Raw genomic sequence first — 26,087 nt, 5'->3', positions numbered from 1 at the left:
TAATGCAAACAAATAGCTCTATGAAATAGGGAAGCCAAAAAAGAAAAATAAGCATGGAAGAAGCGGGAGAGCAGTGATCTCCACCTAGAATAGGGAATTTGTTGGATGCGAATATGATCTCTCTGCAACTGTAAATGCAAATATTAGCTTCTCTATATTCTGGGGCAGGAAGAAAAAAGAAGAGATGATTCTCCCCATTTTTGTCTATTTATCTTAAATTATAAACCTAACAAAAATACATGGATGTTTTATCTACAGTATAGACAGATGAGTAAAAAAAATATGGCATAAAAAATAAATAATAGGGGGAACAAATGTTAAAATAAATTGAGTAGATTGAAATATTAGTGATCAATGAAAGGGAGTGGTAAGAGGTATAGAAAAAAAATAGGGGGAACAAAGGTTAAAATATATTGGGTAGAGGGAAATACTTGCACAATGAGAGGGAAGAGTAAGGGTATGGTTTGAGTTTTTTCTTTTTTCTTTTTTTTTCTGGAGTGATGCAAATGTTCTAAGAAATTATCATGGTGATAAATACACAACTATGTGATGATATTGTAAGCCATTGATTGTACACCAAGTATGGATTGTTCGTATGTTAAGAATGCTTGTGCTTGTATGTTGTTTTGTCAATTAAAATATTAAAAAATAAACCAAACAAAAAATCCCACATGGATGGAAAGACGTATTTTGTCCTGAGACGAGTTTCTTAAGTCATACATTAAAAATTAAGTTCAGCATTTACCTAATGCCTCTTTTCCTTAGTTCTCAAACAACAGTGTATACAATTATACAAATGGATGTCTTTATCAAGCACTTATTTAGGACATACTATATGCTAGGGAGTACTTTACAAATACTAACTTATTTAATTCTCATGACAATTCTGGGAAGCAGGGATTATTATTATACTCATTTTACAAACAGGAAATTGAGTCTCAGAGAGGTTAAATAATAGATTTAAATAACACCAGTCAAGGTGAGAGATCCTATGGCACACAGGCACATAGTGTAAAGCTTATTAGGGAGACCAACTTTTCTATCATAGCAGAGCAAGTCCTATTTTTTTGGTAGCTGAAGACTGGTAAAAGAGAAACACATCTTTTCTATTCTCACCCCTTTTATATAAAAATCTGGAAAATGGTAATGTTATATTTCCACTTTAGTTTTTTGGAAGTCTTTTTTTTTTACATGGGCAGGCACTCTTGGAAGTCTTTCTTTTTTGAAGTAAATAAATAATGAATATTTCTCCTTTCCTGGTTTTCTACACTTGGTAAGTTATTTTGGAGGGCTTTTTTCTAACACTCTATTTAGATAGTCTATGTCTTTTCTGGTAATTTATTATTATTATTTTTTAGTTGCTCAAGTTACTGACACATGACTAAGTATTTAGGACATATATCAAATGCAATGTATTCTACAAAACAATTCTTGTTGAAAGTCTGTATTAAAGGCCCAACCTAAATCACAATTTTCCTGGATGACTTAGACAATGAATTGTCTCTTACACAAAATAAAGGTACAAGACTTTACTGCCTTAATCCTGGAAACAGCAAAGGCTGTTTCAATCCATTACACTAATGTGAAGTGGTAAGGGAAAGCACTAATAAGGATACTAGATTCTGTGCCATTCACTTTTATAAATGTCTTGCTAAGACAGTAAATGGGAATTTAGAATTCAGGAGTAAATTACTAAATAACAAAGGCATTCCAAAGGTATCTTACCTCTGCGAATGTTTGGAGCAGTTTGTTTATTTGAGCAAAAGCCTGTGGAAGAATACCATCATAATTTGACCGTGTACTGAAAGCATGTAACAAACTTTTAGAATCCTGAAGCAAGAATTTCGCTGTTGTAAAATCCACTGCATTACTAGCTGGTTACAAAAAATTTAGAAAGAAAAAATATGTAAGAGCAAGTCATTATACATGAATGTCTGGAAAACTAATTTAATATTAATTACTAAATTTAAGAAGAGCATACATTTATACCTACACACTACTCCAAATATCCATCTAGTGTAAAATCAATTTTTTGATTTTATAGTACTCTTATTTATAGACAAAGTCCTTGGAGTCAATTTTGGTAACTCTATATTAAGAATCCATGAGTTCTCTCAACATGATCAATTTCAAAGTAAAATAAAATGAAAGAACACTACACTCTTCAAGAAAAGAGAATCATCAAACGATCACACCACTGATTTACAAAGCTGAGGTTGTTTCACAGATGACTGTCAAGGAAGCAGAAGTCATACTTTAGTGGCAAGCACAAAATGAAGTACCTCTCACAATCAACTCAGTGGTCATGTAGTGATTTACCTTCAAATTCTGTTACATTAAACTTAATAGATTTATTTAAAAAATAATTTGTTGTCTCTGTGTGTACAAACACAACTTCAGCAAAGAATAAATAATTTGAGGAAAAGTGAGAAGCAAAAAAGAAGCTAAAAGATTTTTTCCCTGTAAATCTGCAAAGTAAGATAATCCACAAGTAATAATTGGAAGGTATAATAATTTTCCCCCAAGGAAATAAAAGTTATTTACATTAAGTTCCCAAATTAATTAGGAAAGGTGGTGACAATTATTTCAAAGATTTTAAAAGTGATGAAAAATGATGTTAAGTAACTCTCTTCCTAATGTCATAAAAACTCAAAGCATAAAAAATTTTCCCCACTATTAAGGTAGAAAGTAACATTACAGTTTCAAAAGCTGCATAACCATGCAACCATGTTTATTTGTTTTAGTTTTAATGTTTCACTTTTAGTGACTCTGTTACATTGTGAAACAACCAGCATGTTTATTCACTGGCACCATAAGTGAAAAAAAAAATACTTCCTCTGTATAACTCAGTAACAAGTATATTTGCTAGTGAAAAACTGAAAGTTCAAGTGAAAATAAAAAGTACATTTTAATAAGTAATTCCACAGCATTCAGACACTCTAACGTGTCATCAGCAGCTAAGTTTCTGGTTTCCTTTTCATTTTACATATTTCTGTATGTACATATAATTCCTTACAAGAACACTTTTAGGTTTTCGAAGACAAAGACTAGTTTAAATTCCTGTGGGAAAAGAGAGATGCTACACATAGATTTGGTGAAGCTAGTAAATCTCCTAAGGGAGATATAATTGGGCACAACTTCTTTTAAGGGAGCTTCTATAGTCTATGCTCAACAAGGCTTTATATCCTTGAATTCACCTTTTGATTTCTGTCTTACTAAAATTATTTACTAAGTTAATGGGGAAAAGGATCAGTCTAAAGAGACAACATAAAAAATTTATATGACTGAAATAGTTCACTGCTTGCATAAGGAAAATAATTATTTTGGCAAAAAGTAATACGGATTACAAAGTCAGTAAAAACTACTAGTCATTTTTCACACAAATATCTATAAGTTGACATAAGGAAAAAACATTTGGTATATAGAAGTTAAACACAGACATATAATTCAACAGGTGAAGATACTATTAAAAGATAGTGTACAAAATTGTAAACTGATTTTTCTAATACAAAGTTATTTTAGAGCAGAAGGTACTTCTATAATTCTATTACATATTTTTCATAAGTCACTGAACATTAGGTACAAGATTCTTCTAGATCAATGATCAAAAAACTATGCACACATTGATTCCAAAAATGGTTTTAGAAGAAACCACCTCTTCACTTTTCCCCCCATTGCTAGTTACAGATACCACCTCCAAGCTGTGAATAAGAGCAGGACAATGCCCGCTCATGGGGCAAAAAAAAAACAACTTCATAACCCATTTTTGAAAATGAACTTTAAGATCATGTATGGTTTATGAACTTTCTCTTAAGAGAACTAAATTATGACCCTAGTAAAAGATACAAAAAATGCTTATCTTGTAAAACTACCTTGAAGACATTGTTCAATATTTTCTTCCATGTACCTATGTAATATCCCCAATAAGCAATACTTTTACAGGAAAGGGCAATACCGGTAAAGTGACTTTCTTTAAAAAAGAATTGGTAATTTTTTAAAACAAATATTCATCCAATGCCTACCATGACTGGATGAAGAAACGTAACATGAAAACCATTTTCAAAGTTTGCACTTCAAGGGTAGGATATGAGAGAACTGCTACACCTACAATGGAATGTGCCTTTTTTCTTTTTTTAATTGTCTTAATGTCCAGGAAGCTTAGTGTTAAAATCTGTACTCAAGTGCTGTAATAACTGTTTGCATATGTTCTTTGGTAAAATCATCCTCCTTATTCTTCATTACCTGGCTTTTCTGCTTTTAGACCTAATTAATATCCTCTTGAACTTAAGTTATTTACTATAAGCTACCACTGATACTTTTTAGAAGTAGATTAGACATAACTAAAAACATGAAATAATATACTGAAGAGAACACTTTGGTGTTGAAAAAGAGTCAAGAACCAGCTGAACATCTTAATAACGGTGACATTTTGCTTTGTTAAAGTATAACAAGACAAATCTATCTGTTTGACTCCGGACAAATTACTTTCTCAGAGTTTGTTTCTTGATTAAAAAACAAAAAAGATAATTCTTGATCAAATAATATTTGATCTTTTTCTTTTTGGCAGAGACACTTTTTTTTTTTTTCAAATCTTATACGGAATCTCAATATATAAGACAGATAAAAGGGAGTTACTATGGCTAAAGTTGGGGTTGAGCTTCAAATGCCTATCACCTACCAGGCTCCCCATCAATTTCTTCACCCCTGATCTGTGGGCTCCCAGAGGCACCTGAGAGGGCTGTGCAACAGTTTAAAAACTACTAAGTGGTTCCCTTGGCCCCTTCCAGTTCTATAATGCACCGTGCACAAAACCAGTGGTTTTTTATTCCTTATCCAGGTTTATATGGAAATTGTGATATACTATTTTAAAAATGAATATATGAAATGTGCTCAAAATCTGGATTAATCATAGTGTCAAATGAAAAAAATCAAAATAATTCTATTCATATACCTGAATAAACTGTGAAATACAGTTTAAAATGTTTTAAATGTAAACATTACTAAAAATGATATAGTCATGATATATAGGAACATCAACAATGATGCCATTTATAGTCACAAGCCATATGAAATGTATAAATTCACTGAGCTGCCACAAATTCCTTTTAGGAATTAGAAGTATAAGTAATTGAGAAGTAATTGACAAATTTTTATACGTTCAATTTCATATCCCATGGAACATACCTGCTAGTTTGACAAAATTTTAACACAATGTTGCTAAAGAGAGAAATAAAATGACTCATACCTTTACAGAGATTTTCATATAGACTCTCAATGATTAAAAGTAAGTTCTTTTCCATAACTAATCCAAATACAGCCAACCAGTGTTTTTTAAAGCACTGTAATAAATGTATTAGCGTCCACGGTGGTTTTAAGTACAGCATCTAAAGAGTTTCAGTAAAAAATCAGCATCTGTGACTTTTTATTATTTCTATCATTAAATAATACTTATTTAGGAATTCCTACATATATTTCTAGGCAAAATACAGTCATTTGAGTTCTTTTTAAATTAAAATGTTTTATTAAAAGCCAATGATGTTCTGATTGTAATTTTATAGTAATGCCCATAACTATAAGGCATTCAATCTATTTCATAAAACTGAAGAAAAAAGACAAATATAGAAAAAAAGTTGTTGAATATAATTGACACTTGTCACACTCTTGCAAAAAACACATTTATAAAGAAGATTGTTCATTTAGTTCTATACATCAGCATTTCCTTTCTCTGAATCATTTACATGTAATGACATTCCTTGACTCTACTATGAATTACACAATTAAAGTCAACCTTCCTAACACCTTCTGACCACTGTTCATCATTTTGATCAATACTCAGCAAGTAATCAAGTAGAAAATATATCACAAAAATATTGATAGTTATTACATTCCCACTGAATATCTGGAATGGATATAAGCTAAAACTGATGGACAATAATGGTTCTTTAAACTATGAATGTGAACAGCAACAAAAACTGTACTAGAAAAGGCCTCTAATGCCAAATGTAGTCTTTTAGTGATTTCTGGAAAAATGTGAATTAAATTTAAAATATCTTATTGATATCATGCAATTTATATTATGATTCTCATACTTACAGGACATAAGCCAAAATATACATTTCTATTTCTGAACATATTAGAATTCCTCATTTTACATATTTTGACTCAAATTAAATTAAATATGAGGTTTTCGGAATTCATTTTACAAAGTCTCCCAGCCAGAAGAAACTCTCTATAATATTCTTCTTTACTTTCTAATTTAAAGTTACCAAGAATGGTGACTTTTTTAACATATCCAAATCCCATCTCGCCAAACAGTAACTCCATCTTTTTAGTTGCTCAGTCCAAAAAACCCTGAAGTCATCCTTGTCTCCTCTCTTTCTCTCACATGCCACATCTCATCCATCAGCAAAACATGGCAGCCTTGCTTTCAAAATATGCCTAAAATCTGACTATTTGCTATCAATACCAACCAGGTTTCTAGCTACCATTACCTCTTACCCGACTTACTGAAACAGTTTTCTAAGCCAGGGGTCAGCAATTTTTTCAATACATTGCCAGATACAAATATTTCAGGCTTTGAGAGCCCTCTGGTTTCTACTGCAATTTGGACTGCCAATGGTAGCACAGAAGCAGCCAAAGACAATACACATTAATGTGGCTATGTTTCAATAAAACTTTATTGAAAAAAACAGAGGGTAGCCTGGATTTGGACCACAACTGTGATTGCCCACCTGTATAAATAGGTTTCAGTTTTACTCTTCACCCTCCTGCAGACTATTTTCTATAGAGGACCTAGAATGATCCTTTTAAAAGGAAGATCAGATCACATGACTCCTCTAGCTTTTCATTTCAAAAGTCAGAGTAAATCTTTACAATGCCTGGCAAGATTTTATACAATCTAGCCATGTCTTACTTTTCTGATGGCATATTTTACCCTTGTTCTTTCTTATTCATTCCAACCACACTGGTCTCTGTCTTTATATACAAGTTACCTTTTTATTATGCCTGATTTGACCACATCTTACTCCAGCATCTCCTATCTCCTTTCCTATCTTATTTTTAACTAGAACACTTACTACCATATGGCACACATTTAATATATTTGTTTGTTGTTTATATATTCCCTTCTTCCTTAGTATATAAGCTCATGGGGACAGTTTGTCTAACATAGAAGATACACAACAAATATTTGTTAAATGAAGAAACGAATGAAAATATATAGTCCTAACCTTTAAGAAATGTTTATCAGTTAATTTTAAAAAAGTTATTTCAAGAAAAAATTTAATGTGCTATAGATTATTACAATGAAGTTTATGGCATTGTATACAATATATATTTTTAAAAATAATAAATCTTCAGCAATAAAAAAGAAATTTTCAACTAGTAGAACTGAAATAATCACCTCCATCCAGAGGTTGCCAAAAGCAATTTTCATTTCTGTTTCTAATATTGAAGATAAAGCTGTTCCAAGAGATTTTTCAAGATCAGATATGATGCTTTCAAGTAGAATACATAGTACAGAATTTGTAGATTCTTCTTCATAGTTCTCTTTCAAGAGAGGTGCATCTTTAAAACAAATAGTTATAGGCTTTATTTAGAGCATTGATAATAAACGTTTTACATCCATAAATTAGTATTTGGCATAAATAGTTAACACTTTATATATATAATCAATATTTGAAATACATAGAAAACAAACCAATATTTTATTTATAAAACAGTATTAAGAAACATGTACCTCTATAATAGCTGTTTTAGATGCAGCATACATATAATATTAGCAATACATTACCTTTTTACTCTTAATAGAAAAATCTAAGAAATGTGTGATATTTTAACTAAAATCTTAACTTACTATTTTTAAAAAGGAGAAAAATTACAAGAATGCCTTGGATCTATTTCTAACAGAGGACCAAAAACTATGGGTCAAGGTGGACTGTCTTCCAAAAATAGTATGTTCTTCTAATTTCAGTCCACATGTATTGTTTCGAAAGGACCAAAATCTCTGGCTTAACCACCTTTACACCCTCCCTTTAAAAAAGAGCTTTTACTATTTTATTAACATTACTATTTTGATACCTGAAAAACTATTTCTTTATGGCAAAATTAAAAATATTAAATGATTTATCTCCACAAAAACAAATACTGAGGACTTAAGACAGTAATAAATGGGTAAACTGAAAGCATGTTACCAATGAAAAATCATAAACTATAATATTCTGTTACTTTTCTAAACTCCATTTTGAATGTTATGACAAAAGAAAAGTTATTACCAAAAAGGGCAAATAAATAGTATATATGTGTAAAAACAGATTATACAAAAAGTAAATATAATATTGGAGACTTCACTAATTCTTTTCCCCACAGAGGGAAAGAGTAATATATGTTTCTAAGTGATTTCAAATATATTAAAATATTCTATCAAATATTAAGCTACAGAACAGATTCTTCTGGCAAAAAAAAAAAGATAAAATAATGGTATTGTCTCTATCTTCTTTGATTATTAGTTTAAAATAAAATTTTAAAGACTAAGTCAACTAGAGTCCTATAAAGTTTCTCTATTGCTGTGTGAATTTTTATTTTATCAATAGAAGGTTATAAATATAAAATTAACTTTATAAAAGAAACTAAAAAATTCTCTCTACCTCAAATGAGTATTTCTTGTAGCTATTATTAATTTGAAAGTTACAAAACAGCATGCCGCCTGCACGGGCCAAAACAAAAGCAAAAAAAAAACAACAACAAAAAAGACAGCATGCACACAGAGACTATGAAGATATCAGGTGTACATAAAAGTATACATAGAAGGCAATGTTAATTATGTGTTTTTTAGATTATCAAAACTGTCAATTATTTCTCCCATTCACATGTCCATAAATATTACAAACTTGATATTATTTTAAATACAGAAGGTGAAAATTTACTAACTCCAAATGTCAATAATCTTAGCTTATAAGATAGGATATATTTCTAATTATTCATAGTAAGTATACTACCTGCTTTCGACTGTTGCTTAGAAACACAAGGATGATGACACACTTCTGAATTCAGAGATAAGCGTAATAATTCTGCACGCAATTCTTCTTTACTGAGTGACTTCACACCACTTATTAGGCCTTTATTTCTTAAATTTCTATCATCCCTGAGGTTTGGGTGAGGAGGGAAAAATATTTTAGTTTTATAAGATAAAGCACAGGCAACAAAATACATGAGATCTAATTAAAGGTTGGTGATCTCAACAAGTACATAAACAAAGGACAACAACTTTTAAAAATGGAGAAGACAAATAAATTAGCACACAATGGAGTCATATCACATGAGTTTGGGTAGTAATAGTTAACATTTATTAACTATTCACCTTATCTAGGCACTGTTCTATGCATTTGATATATTACTCTGTACAATCATAAAAACAAATCTTTGCTATGGGTACTAACCTTATCCCCATTTCAGAATTGGGGAAACTGAAGCATAGAGGTTAAGTAACTTGTCCAAAGTTATGCCTGATAAGTGGGAGCTAGATCTGAAAGGAATATGATAAGTCAAAGAGAAATAAGTATAAATAGAGAACGATAGTAAGAAACCCTACACAGAGCAGGGTTTCACAAATTTTCCTTGGTGTGAGTACAAAACACATAAGGTGAATTTGTGGTTCCTTGAAAGAAGCCAGTGTAATCAGAGCACAGTGTATGAGGCCAGTATGTGAGAGACTACTGAAAAAAAAGTAAAGGCATTAATAAATGGAAAATTATTTAAGGATTTCAATGGGAAAGTAACATAATCACATTTGTATTTATTAAATTATTGTTCTGGATCCCAGCAGGTTTCTAGCTTCTATTAATGGCAGAGTAGCTTGGTTAGATTAACTCTCCCACATATGACAATTACAAAATCTGGACCAAAAGGAAAAAAATTAGTATGTGAAGACCCTAGAGATCAACAAAATGTAGGCAGAAACTGGAGGGACTCTACCCTCATGACACAAAAAATGTACTAGTGTGAACTACAAGACTGTATCCTTTTGCCTTTCCCAATTCATCAACAGCTTAGGACGACAGAAAGTCACAATTTTAGTGGTTTGAGATGTCAGAAGAGAAGGTTCAGAAATGGCCAGAATACCAAGGTTAAGGTGGAAACTTGGAAAGAAGGAAATGACACAGCTGGTAAACCACCCCCCAACCACCCCCAATATATATATATATATATATATATATATATATATATATATATATATATATAAATATTTTGCCAGATAAGACAAGAAAAAGCACCACAGTCCTAAGAGTAAAAAAGCAATCAACATAACCAGACTCAGATATGACACAGATGTTCAAGTTAACAGGGAATTTTAAAATAATTTAAATTAACATGACAAAGGCTCTAACGAAAGGTGGACAGCATGCAAAATCAGATGGATAGTTTCAACAGAGACATGAAAACTGTACAAAACAATTAAATGGAATTGTTAGAAATTAAAAAGAAAAAGGAAAAGAAAAAAACAATAACAGAGACGAAATCTGTCTTTGACAGTCTCCTCAGTAGACTTAGGCAGGCACAAAAAACAATGAACTTGAAGACAGGTCAGCAGAAAATGACCAAAAGTGGAAAAAAAACAAAAAAATAACAAAGGGTTAAAAATAAATCAAAACAGAGTGGGATAATATCAAACAGTCTATCATACATGAATGTATCAGTTATCTACTGCTCTGTACAAATTACCCTAAAACTTAGTAGCTTAATAAAAGAAACATCTATTATCTCACACAGTTCCTAAGATCAAGGAATCCGGGGAGCAGCTTAACTGGATGATTCTGGCCCAGGGTCTTTCAATGAGGCTCAAGCCATCTCAAGGCTTATTTGGGGCTCACTCAGATGGTTGTTGGCAGGCCTCAGTCTCTCACTGGCACCTGCCCAGAGGCTTCATCTTCTTACTGTACTGGTCTTTCCATTAGGCTGCTCACAACATGACAACTTATTTGACAGTGCAATTGATACAAGAGAAAGGATGAAGTAAGGGAGTACCCAAAAAGGAAGCATGGTCTTTTAAAACTTAATCTCAGAAGTGACATACATTATTCTGATGAATGCTACTGTCACAGACAGCCAACTCTGGCACAATATGGGACCATGACTACCAGGAGGCAGGGATCATTGGGAGTCATCTTGAAGACTGACTACTATAGCGCAAATCTATAATCCCAAAAGGAGAAAGGTGAGTGAAAGAGGCAAAAAAAAAAAAAAATGGATCTCCATTTTGCAGGAGAAGGAGGATGCCTACCTTACCCTTATATATTCATGACTCAACATGCTCAAAGATATAAATGTAAGAGCCAGAACTATCAAACTCCTAGAAGAAAATGTAGGAAGCATTTTCAGGACCTTGTGTTAAGCAATAATTTCTTAGTCTTTACACCCACAAACAAGGAAAGGAAAAAAAACAGTTAAAAGCGACCTCATAAAAATTCAAAACTTTTATACCTCAAAGGACTTTATCATGAAAGTAAAATAATCTACACAATGGGAGAAAATATTTAGAAAGTACATACCCAATAAAGGTCTAATATTCAGACTCTATAAAGAAATTCATCTACTCAACAACAAAACAAACAGCCCAATTAAAAAATGGACAAAAGATTTGAATAGACATCTCTCCAAAGTAGATATACAAATGACCAGAAAGCACATGAAAAGATACTCAACATCATTAGCCACCAGGGAAATGCAAATAAAAACCAAAATGAGATACCATTTTATACCCATTAATGTAGAAAGGATAAAGTAACAAGTGTAGAGAGGATACGAGAAATTGGAACACTCATTTATTGCTGGTAGCAATGTAAAATGGTGCAGTCACTATGGAAGACAGTTTGACAGTTCCTCAGAAAGCTAAGTATTGAATTACCATATGGATCTAGCAATACTACTAGGTAGATATTCAAAAGAATTGAAAGCAGGGACTTGAACAGATATTTGTACACCAATGTTTAGCAGCATTATCCACAATCACCAATGGATGTAAGCAACCCAAGTGCCTATCAACTGATGAGTGGATAAATAAAATGTAGTATATATATATACACAAGGGATACTATTCAGATATAACAAGAAATAAAATTCTGATACATAAAATAACATGGATGAACCTTGAAGACATGCTGTTACATGAAATAAGCCAGACACAAAAGGACAAATTATTATATGATCTCACAGATCTGAATTATTTAGAATAAAAAAACTCATAGTGTCAGAATCTAGCATACAGCTTACCAGGGGATAGGGTGGGCATAGGAAATGAGAAGTTAAACTTAAAATGCACAGGATTCTTATTTGAAATAATGGTAATGTTTTGGATATAGATGGTGGTGATAGCACAACATTGTGAAAATAATTAAAAGTACTGAAATATATATCTAAATATGGATAAAAGGGAAATATTAGGTTGTACACATTGCAACAGAATAAAAATTTTAAAGAAAATCCATGGAACTGCACTACACAAAAGTGAACCCTAAATTAAATCTTGAACTACAGTTAGTAGCACAAATTATAAAAATGTGCTATCATCAATTGTAAGAAATGTTCCACAACAATGCAAGATATTAATAATGTGGTGGGAATCCAATTTTTTATGAATGATTGTTATATACACTCACAAATTCCTCTAATAAAAATAAACAAATAAATAAATGGTCCCCCCTCAACAAAGCAGAGGGAGATGCTTCAGGGTTCCATCCACCCACAGAACTCTGAACAACCAGCAAGAAGTGGCAAAAACATCTTTCTCAAATCTCCAGAGAACAGTTAAAGATCTGCAATAGCAGGCTGAGTTTCAAAATTTTTTTAAGAAGTAAGTACCTAAAAGGTAGGATCTTGGCATCCTGGCTGGCCTGCACAACAGTGAAGATCCCTGGTGTCTGTTCCAGGGTTAGCAGGTAAACCTTTTGCACATAATGTGAGCATGTATGTCTGGCCCAATTTGTCTGATGATTTACCATCTCAGAACTTGCCCTGCATGTAGAAGGCAGCTCATCAAGAGCTTCATTCAAGGGAAGCTCTGTCATAACACTAGCTGGACACAAGCTCAAGGATCAGGTGCCTCAAAGTGTAAATTTTGCTGATAACACAGTAAAATATCAAAATGTCCCAGTTTCCAAAAGAGATTACAAAACATACCAAAAACAAAACAGGAAGTAATAGCTCAGGTATAAGAATAAAATTGATTTTAGCTTCCATACAAGATGGTACAGGACGAGAGAAACAGAACTTACTAAACAAAGAGCTCCAAGACAGCTTGAACTGGTCTTGCAGGCAGGGAAAGGGGAGAGCCTCTGATACAAGCCTAGACTTGGCACCAAATCCTTATATAGGTAGAAACAAGTTAAAATAAATAACGGCCAGGGTCACTGAAATGTAAAGTGTAATCAAAAGCAGGAACTTTAGGAAGGAAATTTGAATTTGTTAGACTATCCAGATAGGCTATAACTTCTGGAGTATCCAATCAACAGAGAAACAGGGGAAAGACCTGTGTACAAGGCCTAGGGTATAAAATCTGTGGCATTCTATTGCTTGGAGTGCCAGCTATCGTTTATTTTCCGGTTATGTGTCTGTTCTTGTAAGATTGTGAATAAATCCTTTTCTTCTCCACAACTGGATGAATGTTTGTGCTCTTTCAGGTACAGCTTTCTTTCTAACATCAGGCAAAAGAAAAGATTAAAGCATTCAAAACCATCAATGAGGAGGACGAGACCTGGAACATACCAAGACTTTTAAAAACAATGGTCTTAAATATGCTCAAAGAATTGTAGGAAAAAAAATGAATAAAAATTATAGGGAAAATGGAGAATTTAAACAACGTGATAAATGAATTAGACATAATAGATATATATAGACCGTTACACTCTCCAATACCAGAATATACATTCTTCTCTAGTGTTCATGGAACGTTCTCCAGGAAAGATCATATGCTGGGACACAATACAGGTCTTAATAAATTTAATTAAGATTGAAATTATTCAAAACACTTTTTCTGACCACAACAGAATGAAGCTGAAAATTAATAATCACCAAAGAACCAGAACTTTCACAAATATGGAGATTAAACAACACACTCTTAAATTAACAGTAGGTCAAAAATAAATTGCTAGAGAAATCAGAAAAAAGCTGGAGATGAATGACAATGAGAATACAGCATATCAGAACTGATGGCATGTGGCAAAGACAGTGCTGAGAGGGCAATTTATTGCCCTAAATGTCTATATTAAAAAAGAAGGATTTATCTGCAAAAATCGAGGACTTAACCGCTCATCTGAAGAAATCAGAAAAAGAACAGCAAACTGACCCCAAAGCAAATAGATAAAGAGACGTAACAAAGATTAAAACAGAAATAAGTGAATTGGAGAACAAACAAACAATAGAAAGAATAAACAAAACCAAAAGTTGATTCTTTGAAAAAATCAATAAAATCGAAGGACCCCTTAGCTAGGCTAAAAAAAAAAAAAAGAGGCAAATAAGCAAATAAAATGAGAAGTGAGGGGGGGTCGTTACCATGAATCCTGAAGAAATTTTACTAATCATAAGAGAATACTATGAACAACTATACATGAACAAACTAGACAAATTAGATAAAATGGACAAATTCCCAGAAACACACAAACTACTTACAATGACTCAAGAAGAAACAGAAGATATCAACAAACCAATTACAAGTAAAGAAATTCAATCAGTCATCAAAAAAACTTCCTACAAATAAAAGCCCAGGACTAGATGGCTTCACAGGAGAATTTTAACAAACATTCCGAAAAGAACTAACACCAATCCTGCTCAAACTCTTCCAAAAAACTGAGGAAGAGGGAACACTACTTATCTCATTTTATGACATTAACATCACTCAAATATCAAAGCCAGGTAAAGATGCTATAAGAAAGGAAAACTATAAACCAATCTCCCTAATGAACACAGATGCAAAAATTCTCAAGAAAATACTGGCAAATTGAATCCAACTACACATTAAAAGAACTATACATCACAACCAAGTGGGGTTTATACCAGGAATGTAAGGGTGGTTAAACATAAGAAAATCAATCAACATCATATAGCACATTAACAAATTGAAAAGGAAAAATGACATGATCATATTGATTGAGGCTGAAAGCTTTCGATAAAATGCAGCATCTTCCCCTAATAAAAACACTTCAAAAGGTAGGAATCTAAGGAAATTTCCTCAATATCATAAAGGGCATATCGGGAAACCCATAGCCAGCATCATAATTAATGGTGAGCGATTGAAAGCATTCCCCCTAAGATTGGGAACAAGACAAGGATGCATACTGTCACCATTATTGTTCAACCTTGTACTAGAAGTCCTAGCTAGAGCAATCAGGCAGGAAAAAGAAATAAAATGCATCCAAAGGAAGCAAAACTTTCATTATCTGCCAATCCTAAACTTGGAAAACCCTGAGAAATCTATGACACAGCTACTTGAGCTAATAAACAAATTCAGCAAAGTGGCAGGATACAAGATTAATGTATAAAAATCAGTAATGTTTCTATACACAGGTAATGACCTAATTGAGGAGACAATTAAGAAAAAAATTCCATTCAAAATAACAACCAAAAGAATCAAGTATCTAGGAATAAGCTTAATCAGGGATGTCAAGGACTTGTACACAGAAAAGTATAAAACACTCCTAAAAGAAATCAAAGAAGACCTAAAATAGATGGTAAGAAGATGGGTAGGAAGGTTGAATTTTAAGATGTCAATTCTAACCAAACTGATCTACAGATTCAATGCAATACCAATCAAAATTCCAACAACCTATGTGGCATATTTATGGGAATTGGAGCCTAGCCGTCTTTAAAAATTTAAACAGTACTTTTCTTAACATTCTCTCCATACCTGCAATCTAACTTACTGTCCTCCCCCTCTCCTGTCGTGGACCTTCCATTTCCATAGCCCACCACAAAACCACACCCTTCCTGTTATGTTCTACACTTCCCTATTCCTAACTTCTGCCCTAAGCCTAGCAACTGCTTCTTAGCTTGTGTGATTGGCTACCCTCCCCTGACGTACATGCCCCGACTCCACCCCTCCTCCAAACTGTATATAACCCGAGCTCACCAAGCCTCGGAGTCCTTTTTAGCCCTTGAGCCCCTGAGCACATGAGTCTTTGCTATATAACAATAAAGTAGCAGTGCGCAACAATTGGCCTCTGGCTCAAGTCTTTTTAGGACCCTCGGCGGGGAACCCTGCCGAGCATCGGCTCACCTTAGTCCACTTATCCGGGCCCGGAACCCCCTCACCCCCACCCGGTGAAACGTCCCAACACCCTGACGCCGCGAGGCAGGAGGCCCAAGAGCCGTAGCGCCCTCTTTAGCCCCTGTGACATCACCGCGGCAAACCTACTTTGAAGATTTGGAAAGTTATCAAATTTATGTGGAACGGAAAGAGACCTCGAATAGCTAAAAATATCCTAAAAAAAGAAGAGCGAAGTGGGAGAACTAACACTCTGACTTTAAAGCTTACTTTAGTAAAGCCACAGTGGTCAAAGCAGCATGGTACTGGCACAAAGACAGAAGTATACATCAATGGAATCGAATCAAGAGTAAAGAGAGAGATCATTAAATCTATGGTCAAATGATCTTCAATATGGCCCCCAAGTCCACTGAACTGGGATAGAACAGCCTTTTCAATAAATGGGTATGGGTGAACTGGATACAATAGCCAAAAGAATGAAAGAGGACTCCTACCTTACACCCTATACAAAAGTTAATTCAAAATGGATTAAAGACCTAAATAGAAGAGCCAGTACCATAAAACTCCTAGAAGAAAATATAGAGAAACATCTTCAAGACTAGTAATAGGAGGTAGCTTCTTAAACTTTACACCCAAAGCATAAACAATGAAAGAAAAAATTGATAAATGGGAGCTCCTTAAAATCAAAAGCTTCTGTGCCTCAAACGACTTTGTCAAAAAAGGTGAAGAATCAACCAACTCAATTGGAGAATATATTTGGAAACCACATATTAGACAAAGGTTTGTTACCCTGTGTACATAAATTACACAACTCAAAAACAAAAGAACAATCATAAAATGGTCAAAGGATATGAACAGATATTCTTCTGAAGCAACTGCAAATGGCTAAAAAGCATATGAAGAGATGTTCATCTTTATTAGCAATAAGGGAAGCGCAAATAAAGATGACAATGACATATCACCTTGCACCTCTAAGAGTGGTTGCTATTAAAACAGAAAACTACAAATGTTGGGGAGATGCAGAGAAATTGGAACACTTATTCACTGCTGGTGGGAACATATAATGGTACAGCTGCTGGGGAAGACAGTTCAGTAGTTCCTCAAAAAACTAAAGATCAAGTTGTCCTACAACCTGGCAATACCAATGTTTGGTATATACCCAGAAGAGTTGAAAGCAGAGACATGAATAGACATTTGCATACCAATATTCATAGCAGCACTTTTCACAATTGCCAAAAGATGGAAACAATCCAAGCACCCATCAACAGAGGAGTGGATAAACAAAATGTGGTATATACATACAATGGAATATTATGCAGCATTAAGATGAAATGAAGTTCTGAAGCATATGACAACATGAAGGAACCTTGAGGACATAATGCTGAGTGAAATAAGTCAGACCCAAGAGGATAGATACTGTATGATTTCACTGTTTTGATTCTGGTAAAGGTAATCTCAAAGGTTTATTTTGTAGAATATAGGGGACCTAGAGGTACACAGAAATTAGAGATGGAGGAAAAATTACCCAATGAGGTTGAACTTATATGTAAGAGAACATATAGAATTGCTGGTAGCTAATCAGTGGGTTTATATAAGTAACACTGCCACACTGAGGTGATTTTGATTGAAAGGGGTATGTATAATGCCAGGTTCCCACCAATTAACTACAATTATAAATAAGTTCGTGCAAGAGCTCTTTCAAAGGTTTGATCTTGCAAAAAGAGTCAATAATAGAGGTGTGTAGGGGGAAAACTAATATTGCCTGCTATGGCCTATATTTAACAGGAAGACATCAACAGTACCACAACAATATAAGGGGTAAATAATTGGGGGGAAAGAGAGAGGGACAAGAGAGGAGGGGAGGTTTTTTTTTTTTTTAACACTTTTTATTGTGAAATACATATACAAAAAAGCAATACATTTCAAAGTAGCTATAAACAGATTTCAAAGTTTGGTATAGGTTACAATTTCCTGTTTTTCCTTCTAGCTGCTTCAAGACACTGAAGACAAAAAAGAAATATCAATATAATTCAGTTGTCATACTCATTTGCTGAATCCTATCTTCTCTGTTATAACTCCCCCTTCTCCCTTTTAACTTTTTTATTGTATAGTATAACATATATACAAAGCAAAGAAATAAAAAAGCAATAATTTTCAAAGCACTCTTCAACAAATAGTTATAGAACAGATTCTAGAGTCTGTCATGGGCTACCATATGATCCTTTCAGATTTTTTCTTCTAGCTGTTCCAGAATACAGGAGGCTAGGAGGCTTAAATATTTTTTTATCACCACAATCGACTTTCTCTTTCTTATTTGTGAAAAATAATGTATATACAAAAAAGCAATAAATTCCAAAGCACAGCACCAAAATTAGTTGTAGAACATATTTCAGAGTTTGACCTTGGTCACAATTCCACAATTTTAGGTTTTTTTTTTTTTGCTTTAAGATACTGAAGGCTAAAAGAGATAGCAATTTAATGATTCAGCAATCATATTCATTTGTTAAATCCTATCTTCTCTGTATAACTCCACTACCACCTTTGAGATATTTATTTATTTATTTATATATGTATATATATATTTTTTGGCATGGGTAGGCACTGGGAATCAAACCGGGGTCTCAGGCATGGCAGGCGAGAACTCTACCTGCTGAGCTACCGTGGCCCGCCCTCACCTTTGATATTTTTATCCCTCTCTTTAAGGGTGTTTGAGCTGTGGCTATTCTAACTTTTTCATGTTGGAAGGGTCTGCCACTATATGGGATAGGGCAATGGAAGTAGTTGATGTTGTGGAGAGGCTGGGGCCTGTAGATTTCAGGACTTATCTGGTCCAGGGATCCATCTGGAGGTTGTAGGTTTCCAGTAAGTTACACTAGTACATGAAACCCTTGTGGAATCTTATATATTGCCCTAGATGTCCTTTAGGATTGGTTGGAATGGTCCTGCTTGGGGGTTGGCAGGTTATAATAGGTAGCAATGTGTAATTGAAGTTTCAGCAAACTCCAGAGTAGCCTCTTGACTCATTTTGAACTCTCTCTACCATTGATATTACTTCTTATCCCCTTTTTGGTCAGGATGGTATTGTTGATCCCAGGATCAACATGAACAGATTCATCCCTGGGAGTCATCTCCCACATCACCAGGGAGAATCTCACCCCTGGATGTCATGACCCACGTAATGGGGAGGGCAGTGATTTCACTTGCAGAGTTGGGCTTAGAGAGAGTGAGGCCACATCTGAGCAACATAAGAGGTCCTCCAGAAGTAACTCTCAGCATACCTATAGGTAGGCTAAGGTTCTCCAGTACCTACATAAGCTTCATAAGAGTAAATCTCAAGATCAAGGTTATGGCCTATTGATTTGGGTGTCCCTAAAGTTTGACACAGTATCAGGGGATTTCCTGATGGTAAAGTTTAATAATTTCATATTTTTTCTCCCATTCCTCAAGGGACTTTGCCAATACTTTTTGATTATATACTTTAGGATGTATCCAGGCATTACATTAGGCTACACAGGATTAAAGGACCTCCTTCTTATTCTGGGTTCCCTGTGGTTTCAATTGTTCAAATGAACTATACTGATAGGTTGAATTAGATTGCATGCTACAGAAAATTTCAGCTCCAGACCAAATAAACCTCTCTTCCTTTGGTCTCAAAGAGTATGTGTGGTTCTAAAATATAGACATTATCTTCCTTACCCCTATGTTCTGAATTATTTTAACCCCAACCTGATCAGCTTCATTCTTATCTCTAAATAATGGGATATATATATAAAACAGCCTCTCAAAATCCAGAAATAATAATCATCACTCTGGACTTAATGTGTCTGCTCTAAAAGCTTACAATCTAGGTCCCTGTTTTCTTATAAGCATTTTCTAAAGGTGACCACAACATTGTTGTTTCTTTTGTTTCTGACCTATTTTGTCTCACCAAATGTCCCATACATTCATTCACATTGTTGCATGCCTCACAACATTGTTCCTTTTTGTAGCAGCACAACCTTCATTCCTAAGTATACACCATCTTTTGTCCATCTACTTCTCAGTCAGCGCATTCTTCAGCTACCTGCATTCATCAGAGATCATGCATAGTACCCAAAGTAGGGGGGATTTTGATTTGATATTTGGTGAGGCTATGTTTATCAGTTCTTTGTTCCTTTGTACCAATGAAAACTGTCTAAAACTGAGAGTGCTGCTGAGTGTTACAACCAAGTTTGTTTATTTTGGGTACTACCCATGATGCCCAAAGGATTAAGGTAGACAAAGGGTACTACGACTAAATACACATACATGAGGGAATATTATGCAGTTACAAAAAGGAATGACGTCATGAGGTATGCAATGAACTGAATGAACCTTGGGGAAAATGTCTTGTGCAGAATAAGCCAGAAACAAAAGAAAAAATATGCTATGGTCTCTTCAGAAAATACTTTTAAGAAAATTGGAGCCTAGATTGTAAGCTCTTATAGCAGCCATATTTAGTCTGAAGTGGTAAGTGTATTTCTAGATTCTGAGACACAGAGCTATATGTGTATAAGCTGGTATTTCCCTGGAACTTTGAGTACCTTTATGATACCTAAGATTCAGAGCTGGGGCTCCGAAGCTCTGAAAGTCAGTATTGCTACATACAATAGCAGTTAAAATGTCCAAAAAAGAGATCAGGCTTCACACTTCATTTTCATCTTTAGAGATAAAAACAAAGCCAATCTGGTCAGGACTAAGGAATCAGAACACAGGGCAAAGAATGATAGTATATGGACTCGAGAGAGGTTTACTGTGTCTAGAACCTAAATTTTCTGTAACATACAATCTAAATTAACCTGTCTGGATAGCTCATTTAAATAACCCAGACACACGGAGACCAGAATGGGAACAAGGCCTTATAATTCTGTATAGTTTAATGTAATACCCGGAGAAACCCCAGACTACGGGTGGGCTGATAACTTAAAAGTATTGGTAGAGTCCCCTTAAGGGACTGGAAAAAAAAATGCAACTATTAAACTTTCCCATCTGGGAAACCCCTGGTGACTGTTCTTGCAAACATTAGGGCCAAGCCCTTGATTTTGAGGCTTGCCCTTTCGAAACTTATTTCAAGTGGAGAAGTTAAGACTGCCTGCAATTATGCCTAAGGGTTGCTTTCAGGAAATCTTTTTAGTTGCTCAGACGTGGCCTCTCTCTCTCTGTAAGGCCAACTCTAAAAGGATAATCACTACCCTCCCCCTATGGGGGACATGATATTCAGGGGTGAAAATCTCCGTGACAACATAGGACATGACCTTCAGGGATGAACCTGGACCTGGCACCATGGGATCAATAATGTCTTCTGGACCAAAAAGGGGAAAAGAAAGGTAAGAAAATAAGATATATATTCCCAGTGGCTAAAAGAGTTCAAATAGAGTTGAGAGCTTATTCTGGAGGCTATTCTTATGCAAGCTACAGCTAGATACTGCTAATTGCCATGGTTTGCCAAACTCTAACCAACATCATACCTATTAACGCTAGTCATCTTCCATGTTGCCAGGGTAAACTATTTTATTGTGCTATCAAACTGACTTCCTTCTGTTTTTTTTCAAAAGTTCTCTGATTATTATGTTAATCAAATTGAAACCAACTTCATCTCTTTGAGATTTCCATTTTCTTTGAGATATCATTCTTCTATAGCTCACACAATATAAGATTATCAAATATATACCAATATGCTCACTGGCAGAGTTAGAAAGTTATGTTTTTGATCCTTAATATGGTGATACATTTTGATTTTTAAAAATTCTTTGACATATATTTCTATTAAAAAAAAAGAGTATAATGACCATGAAACTTACGTGCACAGAATAACAAGAGAACAAGGGAATAATTCCTGGTACTGAAGGCAACACTTTAATACTCGATCATCATTGTTCTCATCACTTAATCCATCTGCAAATTTAACAAAAGTAACTGTCAATAAGCACAGAAATCTGTATACCATATGAATAATTGAAGCTATATTAATCAAAAACATCTAAACGAAAGAAAACTTTTTAATTAAAAAGAGGAAAATAAGACAACAAAGCAATGCCTTGAAAATTTTGGATCTAGAAATCACATAGCCTAAAAGAAATATCAGAATGTTAAATGCCAAACTAGAAACATTGAGACTATAATTCTAGTCTCAGTTCAATCATTTAAGAGATTATAACTAAATTACATGGTTATATCATGCTTAAAATAACTTTAAGAGGTCTGTAAAGTAAAACAACTATACTATCAGCAACTGAACCAGTTTTTTGTGCCTGCTTTTCCTTAATCTCTGAAACATCAAATTTAGAGATGTACAGGAAAGGTAACATGAGCTGTAGTCAGAGAACACAGAAAGTAATTTCTAACAAATGACAAGGTGTCCTCTGGCATTCTTCAAATCATAAAACATAGTTCAGTTTTTGTGAAAATAATACAATGTGTAGATCCCATTCTAAGACAGTGCTTCTCATAGGTATTATGTTACCTGCATCAAAACTCCCTAAAGCACTTGTTAATAATACAGATTCCAGGACCACATCCCAGACCCACTTCTGGATAAGAATCTTTGGAACCTGGACTCAGAAACCAATTTAAGCCCTTGGTAATTCTCGTTCACACTAAAATTCAAGACATATCAGCCAATGAGCCTCAATTTTGTTTTCAATTTACTACCTTTTCCCCATCTACTTTAGCTTATGTTACTTAGACCAGTCTCATCATTCACATTTGAAAACTCATTCATTCATGCAATAAATATTTATAATGGCCCTAATATGTACTGGATCCCTGTCCTAGAAAACTGGAGATGCAAAGACAAATCAACTCTTCAGGGACTCACAATCTAGTTAGAAATTCTAGATGGAACCTGATCTCAAAACATGAGCTTGAGGGAGATGGAATTCAGTTCCTTAATCAGATAACTAGTGAGCAAAATAAACATTTTTCACAGCAGCTAGGTTTCCTTTTTTCAGCTCAGAGTGTAAATACTACAAATAATGCAAAATAGGGAGCTCAAAATCTTTAGTTAATATTTAGGACCCAATTCAGCATAGACAAAGAGATGTAAAGGTAACAATGTACATTTCAAGACATCAAAATTAAGATTATCTCTATTATCACATTTTCTAGGATACATGAAGCCAGAAAACCCACCTAAAACTGAAAAGATACACATGAATTATTTCCTCATTCTACAAGTATTTTTGAGCATGTGCTCAGGTACAGTTCAAAGTCAAAGAAAGAGGCAATTGGAGATTTTAAAAACAGACTGATCAGGGTTTGAATTCCATCTTTCTCACTAGGTATGTGCTCTGGAGCAAATAATTTGAGTGAAATAAGCCAGACACCAAAGGACAAACATTGTATGATCTCACAAAATGAATGTATGTTGCTAGAAAAAGATTTATTTTAAAGAAACAAAAAAACAAAAAATAACCATAGGACTGTACAACACAGGGAACCCTTATGTAATTTATGGACTACAGTTAGTAGTACAATTATAATAATATTCTCTCATCAACTGTAATAAAGGTACACTAATGCAAAATGTTAAAAATGAGGGCAGGTATGAGACTGTATTTTCTGCATGATCTTTCTGTAGAACTACAACTTTGTTAATAATACTATAAAAAAAGACTAAATGAGAGAATGTATATAAAGCACTTGACCCAGTATATAGCAACAGTAACTGCTTAAAAGGCACTATAATATTTATTACTTAAGATTTAGCGTTACTGTCACCTCAACAGCAATGACTGCTATTCATCCACAACACCAAAATAAATTCTATATAAATTATAACTAAATAAAACTGTTAAATGTATAAGATTTAAGCTTTTCAAGGGCAGGATTTTTCTGTCTCATTTATCGCTGCAGCTTCAACAAAAATAATTTTTGGCACAAATATTTCACAAATAAATATGCATATATCTACACATAACAAATGAAGAATTAAAATATGGAGCAAATATCTGGTTGGGGGGAAGATAACCTATTTTTTGCTCTTATTTCTACCTACAAAATTATAAAAAAAAATTACCTATAAAAATAATTACAGAAAATCTGCAAAACTCAGAAAATACAAACAAAATTAACCCCATCAGCGAAATATAATCAATATTCACTATATATATATTATATATAATTTACCAAATTTGGGTTTATGCTTTATATTCCTTTATATCCTGCTTTTGTTTTTATTTAATATTACATTTCATTAACATTTTAAAAAATATAGTACTCTCTCATATGATTATAGCAATATATGTAACTTCCCTAATTGTTAGATATTTAGATCATTTCCAATTTTTTGCTTTATAAATAATGGTGTGATGAAAATTATTTATATAAATCACTGAGGCATCTCTGACTATTTCTTTCAGACATATTTTCTAAAAGGAGAATTTTATTTTTAGGGTTCTTGATAAAAAGTACTAAATTGCTCTCCTGAAAAGTTACCAAATCCTATTCCCAAAGCAGTGTACACTGTGAGTGTTCCTAGTAGGTGTTAGGAAAGTGTAACTTTTAAACCTAGAAGTGATAGAAAGAAATTACAAAGGAAAAATGACAGTTAAAAACTAGGAAATTTTTCCATACAAATTAACAATATAAAAAGCATAGCAGGAAAAATATTGCATGATTCCACTTACATGAAATATCTAGAATAAGTAAACTCATAGAGAAAAAAGTAGATTAGGGGTTACTAGGACTGCAGGTAGGAGGGCTGAAGAGTTATTGCTTAATGGGTAAAGTTTCTGTTTTGGGTTACGAAACAGTTTTAGTAATGGAAGATGGTGATGATAGCATAATTGCAACATAATTAATGCCACTGAATTGTACACTTAAAAATGCATAAAATGGCAAACTTTGTGTTATACATGTTACCATAATAATAATCAATAATTAATAAAATAAATAATTTTAAAGGACGGCATAAAAACTGAGGAAAATATTTGCAGACAATAAGCTGACTAGATACATTTCCCCTTTCATGAATTACTTATTAATGGTCTTTTTCAATTTTGTGGGAAGGGATTTTGTTTTCCTTATCACGTTATACAAGCTTTCGTTAACAAGGACACAAGAGCATTGGCACCTATTCAGTACCATAAGTAATTAAGACCTTTAACGTAGTAATCCAATCAGTCTTTCACAACCATATTAGGAGATAGGGCATATTTCCTTCAATTTAATTTACTTAGTTTCCTCACCTTTCACTTCCCCAATTCAGGTTATAAACCCAGGTCAATGAGATGTCAAATTCTATGCTCCTCTCACTATACTAATAAATTCTATGTCAAATAAGATAATTCTGAAATTAAAGACAGAGGACAAAAATTACAATCAACTAAGGCTATTCAGTATGGACTATTCAGACTCAATTCATGGTATATTTTTTAAATGGAAAAATCACTTATGTAAAAAAATACGTTACTGTAATATTTAATGATTATGCAAAAGAAAATAATACATGAATAATAAGCAATTATTAGAGTTAGCTACAAATGTTTGTTTGGCAGTTGTAAAGCTGCCAAACAAATAAATTCAATTTATTCTTTCCTGTCTCCAAATAAGTAATTTTTCTGTTGCTGCTCTAGTTTACTAGCTGCCAGAATGTGATATACCAGAAACAGAACAGCTTTTAAAAGGAGGAATTTATTAAGTTGAAAGTTTACAATTCTAAGGCCATGAAAATGTTCCAGTTTAAGCAAGTCTATAAAAATGTCCAAATTAAGGCACCACAGGAGGTTACCATCACTCAAGAAAGGCCAATGAACTTCAGGGTTTCTCTCTCAATTGGAAAGACACATGGCAAACATGGTAACATCTGCTAGCTATT

The 26,087-nt window shown here is 33.6% G+C and overlaps 1 protein-coding gene across 1 annotated transcript in view; it reads right to left on the bottom strand.

The window, feature by feature from the left end:
• The window catches only part of SWT1 (SWT1 RNA endoribonuclease homolog), a 165,765-nt gene that overhangs the window by 112,972 nt on the left and 26,706 nt on the right, over positions 1 to 26,087 (bottom strand). The window contains exons 8-12 of the mRNA XM_077156787.1: positions 22,072 to 22,165; positions 8,997 to 9,142; positions 7,403 to 7,566; positions 5,246 to 5,384; positions 1,726 to 1,874 (exon numbers count right to left, since the gene is read on the bottom strand). Of these exons, the coding sequence (XP_077012902.1) occupies positions 1,726 to 1,874; positions 5,246 to 5,384; positions 7,403 to 7,566; positions 8,997 to 9,142; positions 22,072 to 22,165 (692 nt within the window). The remainder of the gene's footprint in view (positions 1 to 1,725; positions 1,875 to 5,245; positions 5,385 to 7,402; positions 7,567 to 8,996; positions 9,143 to 22,071; positions 22,166 to 26,087) is intronic.

The sequence above is a fragment of the Tamandua tetradactyla genome, chromosome 4 (genome assembly GCF_023851605.1).
Source record: "Tamandua tetradactyla isolate mTamTet1 chromosome 4, mTamTet1.pri, whole genome shotgun sequence".
Taxonomy (NCBI): Eukaryota; Metazoa; Chordata; class Mammalia; order Pilosa; family Myrmecophagidae; genus Tamandua; species Tamandua tetradactyla.
This window is presented reverse-complemented; position numbering and strand designations above follow the sequence as displayed.